The 20,550-nt window shown below is 41.5% G+C and overlaps 1 protein-coding gene across 1 annotated transcript in view; it reads left to right on the top strand.

Moving 5' to 3' along the window:
- The window catches only part of BTAF1 (B-TFIID TATA-box binding protein associated factor 1), an 86,363-nt gene that overhangs the window by 53,056 nt on the left and 12,757 nt on the right, over positions 1-20,550 (top strand). The window contains exons 19-30 of the mRNA XM_040970491.1: positions 1,172-1,375; positions 6,343-6,769; positions 7,389-7,579; positions 9,200-9,353; positions 9,744-9,853; positions 10,804-11,005; positions 13,147-13,295; positions 14,709-14,861; positions 15,677-15,798; positions 15,887-16,054; positions 19,072-19,149; positions 19,276-19,405. Of these exons, the coding sequence (XP_040826425.1) occupies positions 1,172-1,375; positions 6,343-6,769; positions 7,389-7,579; positions 9,200-9,353; positions 9,744-9,853; positions 10,804-11,005; positions 13,147-13,295; positions 14,709-14,861; positions 15,677-15,798; positions 15,887-16,054; positions 19,072-19,149; positions 19,276-19,405 (2,088 nt within the window). The remainder of the gene's footprint in view (positions 1-1,171; positions 1,376-6,342; positions 6,770-7,388; positions 7,580-9,199; positions 9,354-9,743; positions 9,854-10,803; positions 11,006-13,146; positions 13,296-14,708; positions 14,862-15,676; positions 15,799-15,886; positions 16,055-19,071; positions 19,150-19,275; positions 19,406-20,550) is intronic.

The following is a 20,550-nucleotide window of genomic DNA, read 5'->3' as shown; positions in this document are numbered from 1 at the left end:
GCCCAGTGTTTCTTCTTGACATCATAGTCTGCTAAGAGATGCCCATGTTAAAATGTGTGTGTGTGTTGAAACAGTCCTGAAACACTTGATCATTCAACACTCTCTGAATTTCCCAGTTTATCACTGAAAACATCAAACAGTAAGGCTTTCAGTTTTAGACATCTGTTTTTATAGGTAGTGGCAAGGGCAGGTGATACATTTTTGGTTATAGGAAGAATAAAATTTTCATATTTAAATAGAATGTTGTGTACATGTTTCTGTACATCAGAAAATCTTCCTGCTGGCCTTGTTTATTCTCCTGACTGGAATTCTAGAAATTTAACTGTCTGCACTTGCTGTGAGAGTTGCTTGTAACTGCCTCTTAGCAGTTTGTCAAAAACTGTGTCTAAAAGTAATTGAGCCACGCTCTGTTGCAGTTGAGACCCCTGCTTTGCCCCCGGAGAGAAGCAAGGCTCATCTGGTTCTAGGCAGGACTCGTGTGTGCTGGAGAGGCAGTGATGCTGTGTTTTTGTGCCTCTCAGACTCAGCAGCAAGTGTTGACAGTTCGGTTTCTGGACCCTCACAGAGCTTCTCTGGACTTACTCTGTGAAGCCCAGGCTGATCAGCCAGACCCCACAGAACCTCTCTTGGCTCGCCACTGAGGCCATTTCCCCTCTGGCTGGGGCAGGCAACAACCAGAGAGAGTGGGAAGGGTTAGTTAAATTTGGGGGCAGGTAAGTGGCTTTTAAGTTCTATATCCATTTCTACAATATGGCATGTGAAACTGTGGGCTAAACTGTGAAGTGTAGTAATGAATTTATAAATAACTTTTATTTAGTGCATGCTAGATGTTCTCTAATGTTACAGTAATATGCATTAAAGTTTGTGCTATAGATCTATATTTGCATATATCTATACTTAATTTGAGTAAAGTTAAGAGCGGTTAGGTAGAAAATTTAGTGAAATTGTAATAGTTCTGTGTGCATGTTTTGTAGTCCTCAAGATGTAGCTTGGGTGTCAGTATCATTTCTCTACAACTAATTGTTTTATGATAAAATGAGACATAGATTCAAAAATCAGATTAGGAATTTGTAATTTAGTAATCTACAATTTAAGATTTCTGTAGAAATAAAGAATTCTGTAGAACTGTATTTGCATATTTACCGTGAATAATTGCTGTCTTATGTTTTAGGAATGTAAAGCAGTTACCCTAGCTGTGCAGCCACGTTTACTTGATATCCTTTCAGAACATTTGTATTATGATGAAATTGCTGTTCCATTCACACGAATGCAGAATGAATGTAAACAGCTAATATCTTCATTAGCTGATGTACATATTGAAGTTGGTAATAGAGTAAACAACAATGTTTTAACAATAGATCAAGCTAATGACCTGGTAAGTAAATACATAATTTTAAAATTTTAGATAGAGTGTGAAATGAACGTCAGAAATTTTGTCATGAGCTGTTTTACCACAAAAAAAATCCTGATTTGTTCTATTAGTAGCCCCCCCCCCCTTTTTTTTTAAGATTTATTTATTTTTATTACCAGTCAGATATATAGAGAGGAGGAGAGACAGAGAGGAAGATCTTCCATGCAATGATTCACTCCCCAAGTGACCGCAATGGCCAGTGCTGAGCCTGTCTGAAGGCTGGAACCGGGAGCTTCATCTTGGTCTCCCACACGGGTGCAGGGTCCCAAAGCTTTGACAGTCCTCAGCTGCTTTCCCAGGCCACAAGCAGGAAGCTGGATGGGAAGTGGAGTTGCCGGGATTAGAACTGGCACCCATGTGGGATCACAGTGTGTGCAAGGTGAGGACTTTTAGCTGCTAGGCCACCACGCCGGGGTCACCCCCCTGCCCCCCACCTTTTTAAGAAGATTTATTTAGTTTTATTGGACAGTCAGATTTACAGAGAGGAGGAGAGACAGGAACTTCTTCCATCTGCTGGTTCAGTCCCCAAGTAGTTGCAACAGTCAGTGCTGAGTCAATCTGAAGCCAGGAGCCAGGAGCTTCTTCCAGGTCTCCCACACAGGTGCAGGGTCCCAAGACTTTGGGCTGTCCTCCACTGCTTTCTCAGGCCACAAGCAGGGAGCTGGATGGGAAGTGGATCAGCCAGGACACCAGCTGGGCGCCCCGCCCAAAAGGGGGGAAGTGTGTTTTGGTTTTTTTTTTTAAACAAGGAGTCAGTTTTTATTTCCTAATTTTTTAAGTTACTATTTTGATAATCTTAACATAGTTGATTAGGGTGCAAATGGTCAAGGGCTGCAGGAAAGTGTGTGAGACCATTGTCTCCCCATTCTCTCTCTGTATCTTCCCCCCCCCCCCCCCCGCCCCGTATCTGGGGTCAGGGGAGAAATAAAGGGAGAAGCCCCACCCAGCCTCCCACCCATCCCAGGTCCCCAGCATGGAGCATGCTCCAGGGCTCCTGCTGAAGTGGTTTTGATAGTTCAACAGTTCTGAATTGCTGCCAGTCTCACATTCCAAGCACGATGAAATCTCTCCAGAATCTACTGGCTGACATAGGCAGAAGGGAATTCTTTTTTAACAGAAATTTTGACAAACGAATGTACTTTTGTTAGAAAAAGCTATTAACATTTGTTTAATGTGTTTATTGATAGAGCTACAGAGAGAGAGAGAGAGAGAGAGAGAGGAAAGAGATCTTCCATGTGCTGATTGCTCCTTAGGGGGTTCCAGCAGCCTACATGACACCAAATTCAAGAACTAGGAGCTTCTTATAGATCTCCCACATAGAGTTAAAAGGCTCCCCAACACTTGAGGCATGGTCTACTGCCTTTCCAAAGCCAGTGTCCGGGAACTGTATCAAATGTGGAGCAACCAGGTTATGACCCAACCCTCAGATAGTGTGCTAACATTGCAGATGGCAGCTTCACCCACTGTGCTACAATTCTGGCCCTAGGAAAAGTTACAACAGTTTGTTTCTTCTCACTGTTTCTTGGGATGGGCAGAATGTGAGGAGAAACAAGTGTAAAATTCAGAAACCGCCCTTTCTCAGTTCAGAATGCAGATATTTAAATGTTTAGAAAGAAGTAGAACTATACCACAAACACTCGTATATTTGGCAACTATATCAATTGTATAATTAGTATATAGTTTGTCAAATAATTATTTTCAGATTTACCCCTTTCTAAGCAACAGTCTGTCTTCTTTTTAGGCATTTTTAATTTCTGATGTTCGTACATGTTAATATGTACATAATTAACTGAAATTCAGTATTTGTGATTTTTTTTTAAGATGTATTTATTTTTTATTGGAAAGTCAGATTTACAGAGTGAAGGAGAGACAGAGAAAGATCTTCCATCTGCTGGTTCACTCCCCAAGTAGCTGCAAAAGTTGGTGTTGAGCCAGCCTGAAGCCAACAGCCAGGAACTTTTTCTGGGTCTCATACATGGGTGCAGGGTCCCAAGGCTTTGGGCTGTCCTGGACCGCTTTCCCAGGCGACAAGCAGGGAGCTGGATGGGAAGTGGAGCAGCCAGGATATGAACTCGTGCTCCTATGGAGTCCTGGCCTGCAAGGTTAGGACTTTGGCTGCTAGGCTACCGTGCCAGGCCCTGAGTTTTTGTTTTTATGGTTGTGTTCTGTAACTTTTCTAAGGAATCTTTTCGTATCTCCAGGTGCGTTTTGTAGAAAGTCATGTAGTTTAATTTTATGTATATATTCAGACTAATGTTTGCCTGTAATATGAAGAGAGAGTCAAGTCTTGTTTTTTGTACAAATATCTTATTTTTCCAGCATTGTGTTTTGAAAAGACATTCTTTAGTTTTGTTGTTGTTGTTGTTTAACCTTGGCCAGAAACCAGCTGAAATACACTCACAAATTTGGGTCTGTTTTGGGGTTGAGTGTGTTCAGCTGGTTTGTTTTTGTTACACCGGCACCACTGCCTTGGGCTTGCTCAGTTCCTGAGGTTAGTTATTCCTGAGGTTTGATACCAGAAATTGAACCAATTTGAGGCTGCTGCCTGCAATTTTGGCATCTCACATGGGCACTGGTTCAAGTCCTGGCTCTGCTGCTTCTGATGTAACTCTGCTGATGCAGCAGGGAAAGCAGCAGAGATGGGCCCCCTGTGCATCCACAGTGGGGATCCGTGCATTCCTGGCTCGCTGATTCAGCTTCCGATGTCAGCCATTTGAGCATTGAGACAGCAGATGGGAGATTCTCCCCTCTTCCTCGCACTCCTTCCCTCTGTAGCTTTGCCTTCCAAACAAATGTTTGTGATGGTCTCTGAGGTGTTTTTTTTTTTAAGTTCTTACCTGTGATAGAAAACTAAAATTGCTACTTTTATGAGTTCTTTTATAAAGTTGATTTTCTAATTATTGCTATTTAGATTTTTCTTACTGCCTCCTTACTCCCTATTTTTGCTCGTCTAGAATCAAATCTCAATTTTTCTTACAGATTTTCTTCTGGGAGTTTTTCTTTCCTTTCTTTTTTTCTTTCTTTCTTTATTTTTATTTCCATATTGTTTCCTTCATGTTTAAAGAGGGGTATTAAGGGAGAAGGCCTACCCAATTTCCCTCCCCAGGTCCCGGATGTAGGGTATGCTCCGAGGTTCTTGCTCCAGAGTTCTTTTTTTTTTTTTTTTTAAAGATTTATTTATTTATTTATTTTTAAAGATTTATGTTTATTATTTTTTTATTGGCAAGGCGGATATACAGAGAGGAGAGACAGAGAGGAAGATCTTCCGTCCGATGATTCACTCCCCAAGTGAGCACAACGGCCGATGCTATGCCGGTCTGAAGCCGGGAACCAGGAACTTCTTCCGGGTCTCCCACGCAGGGTCCCAAGGCTTTGGGCCGTCCTCTACTGCTTTTCCCAGGCCACAAGCAGGAACCTGGATGGGAAGCGGGGTTGCCGGGATTAGAACCGGTGTCCATATGGGATCCCGGGCGTGCAAGGCGAGGACCTTAATCACTGTGCCATCGTGCTGGGCCCCAGAGTTCTTTTTTAAAGCTTGTCATATGGCCTCTTTCTTCAAGATTGTCTTATTTCATGTGTCTTATTCCTTGCTCAGATTACCATTTTGTCATTTGTATAATGTCCAGTGGTTTGGCCTTTGTATAAAAAAATGAACATAAATGGCAGAGAAGTATTTAGGAGGAGAAGATTCAGAGAAAGGCAGTTCTGGAAGGCATCATGGTCCCCCACAGTGGTGCAAGTATCCCAAATACTTGGGCCGTCTGCTGCTGCTTTTCCCAGGCCATTGGTGGGAAGCTGGTTGAACACAGAGCACCTAGGACATGAATCTTTGAAGATTTTTTTAATATTTATTGGAAAGGCACGTTTATAGAGAGAAGACAGCTCTTCCATATGCTGGTTTACTCCCACAAGGACCACAATGGCTGGAGCTGAGCCAATCTGAAGACAGGAGCCAGGAGCTTTTTCCAGTCTCCCACATGGGTTAGGGTCGCAAGGACTTGGCCATCGTCCATTGTTTTCCCAGACCGTAGAGCAGGGAGCTGGATGGAAAGTGGAACATCCAGGACACAAACCTGCACGCATGAGGGATGCTGGCGTTTTCAGCAGAGGATTAGTTAGCTGAGCCATGGTGCTGGTCCTGATTTTCATTTCATTTTTAACAGTTAACTCTCCCTGAAATTCCTGTAACATTTCAGTGTCCACTGAGACTGAAACCTAGCGCCCCAACTCAGCCTCTGTCTGCTTACCTGAGTAGCCCACATGCATGGGTGAGGCGTTAGGCATGAGTTGGATAGGGAGTGAAGCTCTTGGGACTGGAAACAGCACTCTGGTGTTTGATGCTGGCAGACAGCCGGTCAGCCCACCAGAAGTGATACCATCCCTGAGTCTTCTTTTTAAGGTGTTGAAAATGTTTTAAATTTGGTTCGTAACTAATAAACTAAAAAGCTGAATAAACTAAAAGTTGCTCAGTTAAAAAGAATTCAGTTGGCAGCACTCAGTAAATGGCTATCCTAAAGATTGTTGAAGGCAAGAAGAATATTTTCCCAAAAAGAGCTTAGTAAGTTTTTACATTCCTTAATAGAATCTACTTGCTTATAGATTTTTCATTTCACCAAATACTATGTAGATTGTAAGGGTAATTTTCCCTCATGCTAATTAGACACATTGAAAGGAAGATTTATTTCCCAGAAACTGTATTTTTCTTTGAAAAAAAAAAAAGAAATGTAATGCTCATGTTAAATTAGATCAGATTAAAATAATTTAGTTGGGAGATACTAGATTCTTAATTTATTGAGTATTGAACCAGTACTATGTATTGTGCAAGTTAGAATTTAAACTAAAGGCTTATGTTAGCCCTCTAATAGTTTATAGTCTTTTGGGATTCATATAATTAATTCTTAATTTCTTTTTTTTTTTCTCTTCTCTGCCAGGTGACTACTGTTTTTAATGAAGCCACGTCATCTTTCAGTTTGAATCCTCAAGTGTTACAACAGTTAGATAGCAAACGACAGCAAGTCCACATGGCAGTCACGGAGACCAGCCAGGAGTGGCAGGTGCTGCAGTTGAGAGTGCACACTTTCGCTGCATGTGCCGTTGTGAGCTTACAGCAGCTTCCGGAGAAATTGAATCCTATCATAAAACCATTAATGGAGACAATTAAGAAAGAAGAGAATACGCTAGTTCAAAACTATGCAGCTCAGAGCATAGCCAAACTACTTGAGCAGTGCACAACAAGGACACCTTGTCCTAACTCAAAAATCATTAAAAACCTTTGTAGCTCACTTTGTGTGGACCCATATCTAACTCCTTGTGTCACATGTCCGGTACCAACACAGAGTGGTCAGGAAAACTCCAGAGGTTTGTATCTAAAGATTTATTTAGGATAAAGAAAGAATTAAACTTTTGTTTTTCTTTACTTACAGATATAATTTAAGCACTAATCCAGTTCATTTTTTACCCTTCTCCCGTTCTCAGCAAGATATTTTGGTCGTGCCAGAGTTACTTGTTACATGAATTTGCATATATTGTTGATAAATCATAACCCTCTTAAGCTGTTCGAGGCGCCTGGGGAATGATGGCTGAAATCCGTCAGAGTTCATCTCCCCCTCTCCTTACTGTCGGATGGTGCAGCATTAGTTTGTAACAGTCATTATTTTTTAGAATTTATGCTGAGGACCTTGTAGTGAAAACTTGGTTGAAATGTTTTTTTAATACGTATCATGCGTAAGCATACTTTAAAAAAATTTCATACACTTTTAAGTGATGGCAGAATCATTCTTTATTTACCTATTTTGCAACATTGATTGTGTTAGGTGTAAATGCTGTGCATCCAAGATGTTTTGTTACCATGTCATTGTCTGAAGAAAATGCTTATAAAAAGGCCTGAAAAGATAGGTTTCTGATATGTTTCATGTGTTTTTGAGCAGCAAGCATTTGGTTACATATGATTGAAGGGTTAACTCTTTTTCCTTGTTAGGCTCTAACTCAGAAAAAGATGGAATGCACCATACTGTCACAAAGCACAGAGGTATAATTACGCTCTACAGGCATCAGAAAGCTGCCTTTGCCATCACAAGCAGAAGAGGTCCTACCCCCAAAGCAGTGAAAGCTCAAATAGCAGACCTTCCTCCTGGGAGTGGTGGGAACATCCTAATTGAACTTGACGAGGTGAGGAGTTTTCTGTGAATATTTTGATTTTTTAAAACAGGTAAGTGGCTTATAGATTAAGAACTGGGTTATCATGTCAGCTTTCAGAACTGTGTTTTTGCATTTTCTTTTAAAGATTAATTTGTTCATTTGAAAAGCACAGTTACACAGAGGGAGAGATCAGGAGACAAAGCTGTCTTTCATCTGTTGTTTGACTCCTGCAGTGGCCACAATAGCTAGGCCTAGGCCCAGGGCCACCGAAGCCAGGGCTTTTGCGTGTCTCCCACATGGGTGCAGGGGCCCAAGCATTTGGGCCTTCTTTTGCTTTTCTAGGCATGGTGCTAGAATGGAATTGGAGCAACCAAAACTTGAACCAGCGTCAGCCAGTATGGGATGCTGGCACCACAGACAGTGGCTTGACTCAGAAAGCCAGTTGCTGACCCCTGCTTTTGCATTATTTATTTATTTTTCTTGGAAAGTCAGGTTTACATGAGAAGGAGAGATAGAAAGATCTAGTTCACTCCCCCAGTGGTTGCAACAGCCAGAGCTGAGCTGATCAGGAGCTTCTTCTGGGGCTCCCACATGGGTACAGGGTCCCAAGGGTTTGGGCCATCCTCGACTGCTTTCCCAGGCCACAAGCAGGGAGCTGGATGGGAAGTGGAGCACACAAGATATGAACCCGGTGCCCTTACGGAATCCTGGCGCATACATGGTGAAGACTTAGCCACTAGGCTGCCATGCTGGCTCTGCCTTTGCAGTTTTTAAGCGAAGGGACAGGGTTTAATGACCTTTTGGAACAACATAATGAAGACAGCAAATTTCTACAAATTTCTCATGCCTCTTGTAATTTTTACTGCCTTTGCTGTTTTAGGAAAAAATCTTTGTTGATGATAGGTACATACGCTACTCATTAAACCAGTTGACTCCTTTGTCGTTTCCTTCAGAGAAGATACTAAATAACAGTGAATTTTGTGGTGTTCTATTCCTCTGTGTTCTACAGTAAAAGCTTCTTTTTAAAGACAAGTAATAACCAGTGATAAAAAGCAGGGTGATGGTCTGATTATTGTCAGTCACATCAGTAACAGTGGAATGAAAATTCTAACTTGTTTTTTTGGGTTTTTAAAAGATCTGGTTTTTGAAAAGTGAACATATATCTTGCCCCCAAAATATATGCAGCTCATGTATTTGGGGTAGGAATGGAGGAACAGTTTGGATTGTAATTATTGCTGAATAAGTTATGATTTTATGTAGGTACTGTTATTCTATTCTCTAGTTTTTAAACTTGAACATTAAAATTTAGGAATTTTACAATCATGTAAATGTAATCATTGGAAGGTGTTTTGAATTGTCTTAATTATGACTAACACTCTGGGTCCCACAGATGATGACTTGCATTCTGTTAGTAAATTTTATTTTAAAGATTACTTATTGGGAGGTAGAGTGAACGGCACTGGTTCATTTTCCAAATGGCCACCACAGTCACATCTAGTGGAATGAAACCAAGTGCCAGCATTCCTTTCTGGTCTTCCACATGGGATGCTGGGGCCCAAGTTCTTGGTCCACTCTGCACTGTTAATCTGATATGGGATTGCCAGCATTGTAAGTTGAGGTTTGCTCTTTTTAACGAACATTCAATTTCAGGCGCAGAAGCCTTACCTAGTACAACGAAGAGGAGCTGAATTTGCCTTGACAACTATTGTGAAGCATTTTGGTGGTGAGATGGCAAAGAAGTTGCCACATCTTTGGGATGCCATGATTGGTCCATTGAGGAATATGATTGACATAAATAATTTTGGTATGTGCATATTTTTCTAAATCTGACTTTTAATAAATCTAAGTGATAAGTAAATGGAATGTATCAGTTTAAAGTAAAAATGTCTGTACCTTTTTATCCCAAACCAGCAGGTAAGTTTTAAGTGAGAGATTGGTAAAACATTTATTCTATTTTTAATTTCCTTTCATGTCATTCTGCATACATTTTTCTTTTGTTTTTTTCAATAACATGTTTAAACAGATACTTGGAATGGATAATTTTTAAAACTACTTCGGTTGTATTCAGAACAGTATTCCATACTTTTCTTAAGGTCATGGCATTTAATTTTAATGTGAAAATGCAAAAGGTTTTTGGACTCTCAATTTTGAGTTTTAAGTTAAGCTGAGATTGAGATGTAATATATTTTAACAGACGGCAAGTCCCTTCTGGAAAGGGGAGATGGCCCTGCTCAAGAACTGGTGAATTCTCTGCAGGTTTTTGAGATAGCAGCAGCTTCAATGGATTCTGAGCTTCATCCCATGGTAACTAACTAATGAAAATGTAATAATTCTTCAAGTAAAAATGTAATAATTCTTCAAGTAAAACAGATGGCCAGCCACAGTTTTGATGTTCTCTCTAGTAATTACAGTTTTCTTTGATATGGTAAAGGTGTATTCTTTTACTGTCAAGACAACTCTTGGCTTTGTAAGCTGCGTATATGAATGGTGGAATACCAAAGCTGGAATCTTAGAGAATGGAGAAGAATTAGAATTGGGGAAAGGACTATGATAATACAAGAGTCAGTTGGAAACAGAAGGGATAGCTGTTCATTCTGATCTTTCTGATAATATAGCACTAGGAAGAAAGAGTACAGTAAAACCTGTTTCCACATGACTGTAAAGGTGGAAGTTCCAGATGTCTAAGAAGAGTGCCTGAGAATGAAGTTCTGCATCTTTCTTTTTCAAAGAGTTGTTGCTTACTTTGAATTTAGATTAATTTTTTTAAAGATTTCTTTATTTATTTATTGAAAAGGCATAGTTCCAGAGAGGCAGAGAGATCTGTCTGCTGGTTTACTCCCTAAATGGCTGCAACAGGCAGGACTAGACGAGTCTTGAGGACAGGAGCTAGGAACATTTTTTTGGTATCGCGTTTCAGTGCAAAGGTCCAGGTACTTGGGCCGTGTTTTGCTGCTTTCCCAGGCACAGTAGTAGGGAGCTGGATCAGAAGTGGAGCAGCTGGAACTTGAACCGGTAGTTGCACGGGATGCCAGTGCTACAGGTGGAAGCTTTATTCACTAGGCCACAGTGTTGGCTACTAATTTGACTTTCTACATTGGATGTTTTGATGGTAATTTTAAGATATTTTAGTACATTTTTGAATTTAGAGTCACTTGGAATATTGAGGACTTGTCAGAATATGGACTGTTACTATGTTTTAAAGAGTAGATTGTCTGATAAGAGTATTCTGATTGCCTGTGTCTTTTGTTTTTTAGTTGGTACAGCATTTGCCTCATCTTTATATGTGCCTTCAATACCCCAGCACTGCAGTGAGACACATGGCTGCTCGTTGTGTTGGTGTCATGAGCAAAATAGCTACCATGGAAACAATGAATATTTTTTTGGAGAAGGTTCTTCCATGGCTTGGAGCGATTGATGACAATGTCAAACAAGAGGGTGCAATTGAAGCACTTGCCTGTATCCTTTTTATTTTAACAGACTATTCAGAAATTGCAGATATTGTTCTTTGGGGTGGTTAAAATAGAATTAATTTATTCAAATATTTACCTAAATAATATGCCTTGTTCTTCCCCCAAAAGCCACTTTTTATATTTTATTTTGAAGTAGTTTTAGATTTCATTGCAAACTAATATATTCATTCGAAAGTCAGAGTTATGGGGACAGGCCAAGGAGAGATAGGCAGATCTTCCACCCACTGACCCACTCCTCAGATGGCCACATTAGCTAGGGCTGGGCCAGGCTGAGCCAGCAGCTTCTTCCAGTCTGCCATATGTGTGTTGGAGCACAGGTACCTGGTGCATCCTTTGCTGCTTTTCCAGGTGTATTAACAGAGGGCTAAATCGCAGGTAGAACAGCCAGTCCCAAACCAGAACCTATAAAGGATGTTGGCTTTGCATGAGCTGCCCTTTCCCACCATCGACAGTGCTAGCCCCAAAACATTTAAATTTTTTAAATGTGTTTATTTGAGCCAGATAGAATTCCCGTTTGCTGACCTACTCACCAAATGCACCTCATGGACTTGTGGCTGGACCTAGGAACTCCGATTGTAGTATAGGACACCCATATAGTTGGCAGGAACCCAGTTAGTTGAGTGACTGCTGCTGTGTCCAGGCTTTTGCAGTAGCAGGAAGCTAGAGTCAAGTGTTGGTAGTCAAACCTGAGTGTACCAGTATGCTGGCTGGCGTCTTAACCACTAATTTAAATGCTGTCCCATGACGTATTTTTACATTTTGCTTTTTAAATTTATTTTATTGTGTTGGAAATGTGCAGGAACAGAGTGAGTGCTCCTATCTGCTGGTTCACAATCCAGATATCCTCAGATGACCAGGGATAGATCTGCCCAAATGCAGGAGGCTGGAATTTAGGCCGTCTTCCACATGAGTGGCAATAACGCAAGTACCTAAGCTGCCTTCTGGAGTGTGCATTAGGAGGAGGCAAAAACCAGGAGCAGAACTAGGATTCAAACCCAAGTACCCTAATATGGGATATAGGCATCCCATGTGACAGCGTAGCTGTTTTGTCAAATGCCTACAATCAAGACAGCTTTTTAATAGACAAACTAGTTTTATGTCATTTATTGTTATGAATCAAGTAGTGTTAGGTATTCTGTATTTTAGACATTACATTCTAAGTACTTTTCTTTTTTAAGGTGTATTTATCTATTTGTTATTGGAAAGTCAGATTTATAGAGAGAAGGAGACACAGAGAGGAAGACCTTCCATCCACTGTTTCACTCCCCAAGTAGCTGCAATGGCCAAGAGCTGATTTGATCCAAAGCCAGGATCCAGGAACCTCAAACCTCCTCCAGGTCTCGCACGTGGGTGCAGCGTCCCAAGGCTTTGGGCCGTCCTCGACTACTTTCCCAGACCACAAGCAGGGAGCTAGATGTGAAGTGGAGCAGCTGGGACATGAACTGGAGCCCACGTGGGATCCCAGCATATGCAAGGAGAGGACTTTAGCCACAAGGCTGTTGTGCTGGACCCCTGATAAAATGACAAGAATGTCTAAATAATAAATACATAGGCAGGGTGCTTTGGTAAGGGTATAGTCATGCCAACAATCTTAAACTCAAGATATCTGAGAGGTGTTTAAAGACCAAGAGAGATGGTTGGAGATCAAGCCAGTAGAAACGGATTGAAGAAGCTGAAGTTTCCTGGAGGAGTGTGCTTTGTTAGGGTCACTGTATCCAGTTGGTATTTGTCAGGAAATAAAAACAGGGAGGGGAAAAAAAACTGGTGGCAAATTTGGAACAAATCTTTGTGTGATAGCTTTGCTACCTTACTCAACATGACTCACTTGGTTTTGATGTTAGAATTCTAGAAAATTGTCCGAATTACTTTATTAAAATCTTGTTTGTAAGCCTTCCCTCCAGTCTTCTTCAGACAAATACAATTTTTAAAAAGTTTTTAATCATGAGAAAGTTACGTAATATTTTCACTGAGACAGCAGAAAGTAAATGCTATTATAATTGTATCGTTGGCCTTGAGGGGCTGCCAGGCAGTGTGTTCCTTTGTGGTAGAGAACTTAAAAGTTGGTAGCTACTTTTGTGAAAACATCAGCTCCAGATGGTTTTGAAGTCTCCTTCATCACTCACTCAGGTGTAATGGAGCAGCTGGACGTTGGCATTGTGCCATATATTGTCCTTTTAGTGGTGCCCGTCTTAGGAAGAATGAGTGATCAGACGGACAGCGTGAGATTCATGGCGACACAGTGCTTCGCAACGCTCATCAGACTCATGCCACTTGAGGTAAGGGGGGTCGTGGCTTGTGGAGTATGCTTTCTGTATGCATCCTTAATATTTGCAATCCTGTTAAAAACATGTCAGACCAGAAACAGATAACTGTTTTGAAATGTTAATATTATAAGCTGCAGTAAGACTTAACAATTTAATACTTTTTTTTTTCTTTTAACCTAGTATTTTGTAAAGAAAAACAAGAAATCAGATACTAGTTTCTAAAAGAATGATTATTTGTAAATACTTTTCTAGAAATAAAACGCGTTGTTTCTCTGGACTCAAGTTTAGATGAACAGGAAATTTGAAAAACAGTTACTAAAACTATGAAAAGGAAGTGAAGTTTCTTGGGAGTATGGAACAAAACATTGAGGCTAACATGCGAGCATTTGGAAGTACATTCGCTAGGCAGAAATACCATGTGTGCCAGGGCAGGCAACAGGTGTATAAGTAAGGGATGAGCCAGGAGCATCCTACACACAGTGTTTGGATGGGATTTCTGTAATTGTGGAAATTGTTATACATATTATTCATTCTGCAGCTTGTCTTGCTTATTTACATATATTACATGCATCGTCTTGTATGAACTTGGAACATTTCGTTTGTCATTTACCAACAATATACCCTACTATTTACTGGCTTTCAATGCTTATAAGTAATTGTTATGAGTATGTACATCTCAAAGTGTTTGTATGGATATATACTTTGTTTTCTTTTGAGTAACAAAGTACTCAAAGTACCAAGGTATTAAATTGCTGGATTGTGTATTTATCTTTTAAGAAACAGTTCTTCAAATTAGCTGCAAAATTTTATATTCTTACCATTAAAGTATGGTTAGAAGCTGGATGGATTTTTTAAAGGAAAAAAAAAAGTTGGTTAATATCTGATAAAGTTGAAGAGACTCATTCCAAAAATGACCTACCAAGTCCTTTCTACATATTTACCATAACATATATTCAACCTGTGCACCAACACACAGTTTTGGGAGCATAACAGTATTATTTATAACAGTCTATTGGGATCCTCCCAACTCTTCTTGAAACAGATATGTAAATTGTGGAGTCTTATTTTGGAATAAAAGCAAGCCGACAGCATAGAAAACAGTATCAGTGACTCTGTAAGAGGAGTCCGTGTTTGTGAAGTTCATGACCGGGTATAGGAAAGTGGGATGCCATCATGGTGAGGAGTCGTGTGTTCACCTCCTGACCAAGGCGGAGGAGGTGATGATTAGGAAGGAGCGGACGGGGTCTTCTGGGCTGGTGCTGCAGTTCGGGTTGCCGCTAGATTTGGTATTCAGGTGGCTGTTTGATAAACCATTCAACCACGTCACTGTGTGTTTGCTTTAATTATACCTAAAATTACTCGATGAATCTGAGCATGACAAATTTTGAATCAGTAGCTTTAATGCACACTTAAAAATCATTTTAGGCTGGCATTCCAGACCCTCCAAATATGTCCGAAGAGTTAATCCAATTGAAAGCGAAAGAGCGACACTTTTTGGAGCAGTTGTTAGATGGGAAAAAGCTAGAAAATTATAAAATTCCAGTACCAATCAATGCTGAACTCAGAAAATATCAGCAGGTAAATTTTATATTTATCTTGTAAACATGAATAGTGATTTGTTTTTCCAATGTACTTGGCAAAGGTGTAAAAATTGGTTTAGTACAATGTTTTGTTCAGTATCTCAGGACCGTTTGTTTCTCTTTTGCTTGGATAAAGGTTTGCGGGGGGGAGAGGGGGGGCCTGGCATCACGACTCCGCAGGTTAAGCCTCCGTGTGTAACATCAGCAGCCAGAACACTGATTGTATTTCCGGCTGCTCGTTACAGTCCAGCTTCCTGATGATACACCTGGTCCCCAGCATGGAATTTCTGGCTCCTGGCTTTTCACCTGGTCCATAGCAGGGGAGAGAATCTGTGAACAGAACACCTCTTGTCTGTCCCCCTCCCTTTCCCTGCCCCTTGCCTTCTTTCTTTTGTTTCCTTTTTAGATGAATGAATAAGTGGTTTGTTTTTAAGTTCTTGGTCTGTACAAACTTTAAAGATTTATTTTTGTGAAAGGCAGACTTACACAGAGAGAGCTTCCATCCCACTTTTTTCTCCATAAATGGCTGCCGACAGCCCAGATCTTAGGCAGGTGAACACCAGGAGCCAGGAACTCCAATCTGGTCTCCTACAAAAGCGGCAGGGACCCAAATATGTATGCCATCTTGTCCTGCATGCCCAGGCACCTGCGCAGCAAGCCGCATCAGAAGGGGAATGCCCAGGACTCTGGTTCGGGGAAGCAGCAGTGTAAACCTCGTGTGCCTCTCTTCCAGCCTCTGTGTGAACAGCCTTTTTATATTCCTTTTATTTCTATGATCTGTTAACGTTTGAAATTTTTCCTTTTATACTTTAGGACGGTGTGAACTGGTTAGCATTTCTGAATAAATACAAGCTTCATGGAATTCTGTGCGATGACATGGGCTTAGGGAAGACTTTGCAGTCCATCTGCATCCTAGCGGGAGATCATTGTCACAGGTAACTTAAAATGGGATTTTAAAATAAGGTTTCCAGAGTCTGTTCAAGTAAGCGTGGTGGTTACTTTACTGTATTTTCCGTTATACAGGGCCCAGGAATATGCGAGATCAAAATTGGCAGAATGTATGCCGCTTCCTTCCTTAGTGGTATGTCCTCCAACACTAACAGGTCACTGGGTGGATGAAGTAGGTAAATTTTGCTCTAGAGAATATTTGAATCCATTGCATTATACCGGACCTCCTACAGAAAGAATAAGGTAAGCACTGTAAAACAAAACAAAAAAAAAACCTTTCATTTTATTAATTATTTTTATTGAAACATAAGATACAGAGAGGAGGATCTTCTGTCTGATGATTCACTCCCCAAGTGGCTGCAAAAGCCAGTGCTGAGCCAACGCGAAGCCAAGAACCAGGAGCCTCTTTGGGGTCTCCCACACGGGTGCAGGGTTCCAAGGCCTTGGGCGATCCTCAGCTGCTTTCTCAGGCCACAAGCAGGGGAGCTGGGTGGGAAGTGGGGCCACTGAGATTAGAACTGGTGGGATCCCAGCATCTGCAAGGCAAAGATCTTAGCCACTACGCTACCACACTGCCCCCACCCCCTGAAAAAAAAAGTTTTAGTTTTTAAGTACTTCCAGTTATTTTGGTTGTAAGACATAGAAAATAGAAAATTGATTCAGCACACATTCACAGTGAAACTCATCGAGTTCAGGTATGTAAGCATGATGTGTCCAGTTGATCTTTTTGACTACTGAAACGTGAAACTGTCAAGCCTGGGCTCATTCTGTATGTCCCTTTGTGCGGACTTGTGACCATGCTGTGGTTTTCATTCTCCACTCCTTCCCTGAGTGTCCTTTCTGCTTTGCTCCCGCCTCACTCTGTCTCCTCCAAGATGTACTTGGTTCACATTGGCAATATTAAAGCTCTTTTTTCTTTCTTTTGTTCCTGTTTACATTTGCAAGAATAGAGGCCCATTTTAGTTCTGTTTTTTTGTGTTTTAAAGAAGAATCTGGATTCTAACAAGTTGTTTTATTATTATTTATTTGAGAGAGACCTCGCATTGACAGAGCTCACCCCCCCGCTGCCTGCAATAGCCGGGACTGGGCTGGGGCTGGGCCGGGGAGTCGGTCAATCCACCATGTGCTCTCGGAGGAATCCAGTTCTTAGGGGATGCCGTCGTGTGCTACTGCTACGTGAAGCTGCACTTGAACACAGGGCTGGAATTGGGAGGGGAGCCAGGATGGGAGCTGGCACGTTGATACGGGATGTAACATCTTAACTGGGGTCTGAACTGCTCAACCCTCAGCCACGGGTCCACACTTAAGGTCTTTTTTTTTCCCCCTCTGGAGGGGTAGTAGAGGGAAATCAGATTCTTAAAAGAAGGTCTTCCATTTGCTAGTTCACTCTCCAGTGCAGTGGCCAGAGTTTAACTTACCTGAAACTGGTAGCCAGGAGCCTTTTCAGTCTCCCACATGGGTGCAGGGGCTCAAACACTTGGGTCATCCTCCACTGTCTTGCCATGCCACAGCAGGGAGCTGAATTGGAAGTGAAACAGATGGGACATGAACCAGCACCCATAAGGGATGCAGGTGAGGGATTAGCCCACTACGCCACTGGCCAACCCCCCCCCCCCCCTTTAAACTTGGTGAGTGACAGGTTGCAGATGTCTATAAATTTACTGCTTCCCTTTTTTTCATTTCTATTTTTTTTTTTTTTTTTTTGCTGCAAAGTCAGATATATACAGAGGAGGAGAGACAGAGAGGAAGATCTTTTGTCCTATGGTTCACTCACCAATGACTGCAATGGCCAGAGCTGTGCTGATCCCAAGCCAGGAGCTTCTTCCAGGTCTCCCATGTGGGTGCAGGGTCCCAAGGCCTTGGGCCATCCTTGACTGCTTTCCCAGACCACAAGCAGGGAGCTGGACAGGAAGCGGGGCTGCCAGGATTAGGACTGGTGCCCATATGGGATCCCGCCGTGTTCAGGGCAAGGACTTTAACCACTAAGCTACTGCATCAGCCCTCTCTTCTTTTTCAAGATTTATTTATCTGAAAGGCAGAGTTAGAGGAGAGACCAAGCGATGTTTTATACACTGATTCTTTCCCCCCAAAAAGCCACATAGCCAGTTACACCAGGCTGAAATCAGGATCTGCTGCATCTCCCACATGGGTGCAGAGGCTCAGGGGCTTGGGCTATGTTCTGCTGCTTTCCCAGGTGTTTACTTGTGGGATGCTGGCACTATAAGCTGTTGATTAACCTGTGGTGCCCCACTGCCGACCCCTGTGAATCAAATGGTGCTATAAAATTTTTAGCTTTATTATTAGAGCACTTGCTAGCTAAAAACTAGCTAAGCAGTTTGACATTTATGTAAGATTATGTATTTTGAGGTAAGTGTTACAGTGCAGAGTGCCTGTATTTAAGTCCTGCTTCAGTTCCCGTTCCGGTCCCTATAGCGTGAACTCAGAGGTGGTGGATGACGGCTCAGGTCTGTGGGTCCTGCCAGCTGCTGGGGAAGCTGGCTCCCACCTGACCCAGCCCAGCTCCTGTTGACACTTGGGCAGGGAGCTAGCAGATGGACGTGTGCATGCCCTCACTTGCTGGCTGTTGTTCTGGCTTTCAAAGAAGTAAGGAAAGAAAGAAACTTCAGAAAATCTATGGATCCTCTTAGTCAAAATGTTGAAGTGTACCTTTGTTTAAATTTGAAGTTATGGAATCTTAAGACTTGGGGCTTGAAGTCCAAAGGCAGTTAGCTTAGAAGGCGGGGTGTAGATCTGAATACAGGCAGATAATGCAATTATATTCTTAACCAGTTTATTGGGTTCTTTTGTTAGAATTGATTCATAAGTGATAGAAATTCAGCTGAGTAGCTTCAGCAAATATAAAATTTACAGACTTGAGAATTTCAGGGCTGACATTTTGATTCAGCACATCTGAAGAACTCTTGCTTTGGTATTCCTGTCGTTTGCTCTTCTTCCTCATACATAGCTGATTGGCCCCAGCTGGCTCTCAGGCTGTGGTTTGTGGATGCGATGACCGTAGTTAACCCTGCGTTCTCACTTGGTGGATAGATCAGTACAAGACCTGACTGGCTTGTTCAGGACACACCCCTGAACCGTTAGTCTCTGCTAAGGGCGTAAGATACTGTGACTGCTAAAGCTGGATTAAATGTTCTATGTCACTGGAGATTGTGGAAACACGTGACTATTCTGCCTTTGAAACTGGGCTCAAAAACTTTGTAGAGTTCCTTTTTCCTAATTTCATCTTTATTTTTTAAATAAAGGTTACAGCATCAAGTAAAAAAGCACAATCTGATAGTGGCTTCTTATGATGTTGTGAGGAATGACATAGATTTCTTTAGGTAAGAACTGAAACTTTTTATTTTAGAAAAATTAAGTTTCAAAATTCAAGATTTTACCTGTTTCAGAAATTCCTTGCATAGTTTGTAACAGTGAAGATGCTAAATTTTTTCTTTATTCTTCCCTAGAAATATTAAATTTAACTACTGCATTCTTGATGAAGGCCATGTCATCAAAAATGGAAAAACAAAATTATCAAAAGCAGTAAAACAGTTGACTGCTAATTACAGGATTATTCTGTCTGGAACACCAATCCAGGTAATTTTTTTTTTTTAACAAAAGTATTTGTCAAGTAGGCTTGGAATTTGGCAGTTAATTAATGGAAGTATTTTGGGGGGGATTAGTCTGGCTTGGTTTTTGTTTTTAGGGATAATTTTTCAATATTGCATTTATAATAATTCCTCTGGTATGTAGCAGTATAAATAGAAGTCTTGTGCCCAAAGTTGAAGGATGTTAAGTAAGCTTCTACTCCAGTTGGCAGTTCAATGTGTCTGTAGTGCTGTGCACAGTCCGATTCAGTATGCAAATGCAGGAACTGGTCAGTGATGAGTCAGCATGTAGTGGTGGTACACATAACCCTCAGGAGTTAAGGGAAGCGATTACATGGCTCAGAAAAACATGGGGGGTATTTAGTTCTTAGTGTATTCTTTTATATTTATTTGTGGTAATAGGATTATCTAAGGGTTAGAGCTTAAAGTTCGTTGTTTTTAAAGTACATTTAAAGAGGGAAAAAAGACTAGGCCTGAATTACCAAGACTTGCTTTATAGTCTTACATGGGGTGCAGGCAGTGTGGCACACAGCAGGTTAAGGCAGATTGGGGTGCCTGCAGCCTGTACTGCTGTGCCTGGGCTGGGTTTCCACTCGTCAGCTTCTGCTCCGCCTCGTGCTTGTGTTCCTGGGACACAGAGCTCGGCAGGTTTCTCTTTCTGTTTTTCTCTCTTCCTTCCTGTTCCTCTCTACTTACCCCTCCCCGCCACACACACAGCCTTTCAAATAAGTAAATCTTTAAAAAACAATATTTAGAAGCCAGTCCAATGGCATAGTCAGCTAAGCTTCCACCTGCAGCATCAGCATCTCATATGGGGGCCGGTTTGAGTCCTGTCGTGCTACTTCCAACCCAGCTCCCTGCATATGTCCTGGAAAAGCAGAGAACAGTTCAAGTCCTTGGGTCCCTGTACTCAAACATAGGAGGCCTAGGAAAAACTCCTGGTTTCAGATTGGCTCACCTCCAGCCATTGTAGCCATGTTGGGGGACTGAGCAGTGGATGGAGGATCTCTCTCTTTCCTTCTCTCTGTAACTGTCTTTTAAAAAGAAAATAAATGGTGTTTAAAGAAAAGTATATAATGGAAAGAAAAGTTTGGGGATTTCTGTTTAAAGGCCCCCTTTTTCTCCTCTTCCACC

The sequence above is a fragment of the Ochotona curzoniae genome, unplaced genomic scaffold (genome assembly GCF_017591425.1).
Source record: "Ochotona curzoniae isolate NIBS_2020 unplaced genomic scaffold, NIBS_Ocur_1.0 scaffold_4763, whole genome shotgun sequence".
Taxonomy (NCBI): Eukaryota; Metazoa; Chordata; class Mammalia; order Lagomorpha; family Ochotonidae; genus Ochotona; species Ochotona curzoniae.
This window is presented reverse-complemented; position numbering and strand designations above follow the sequence as displayed.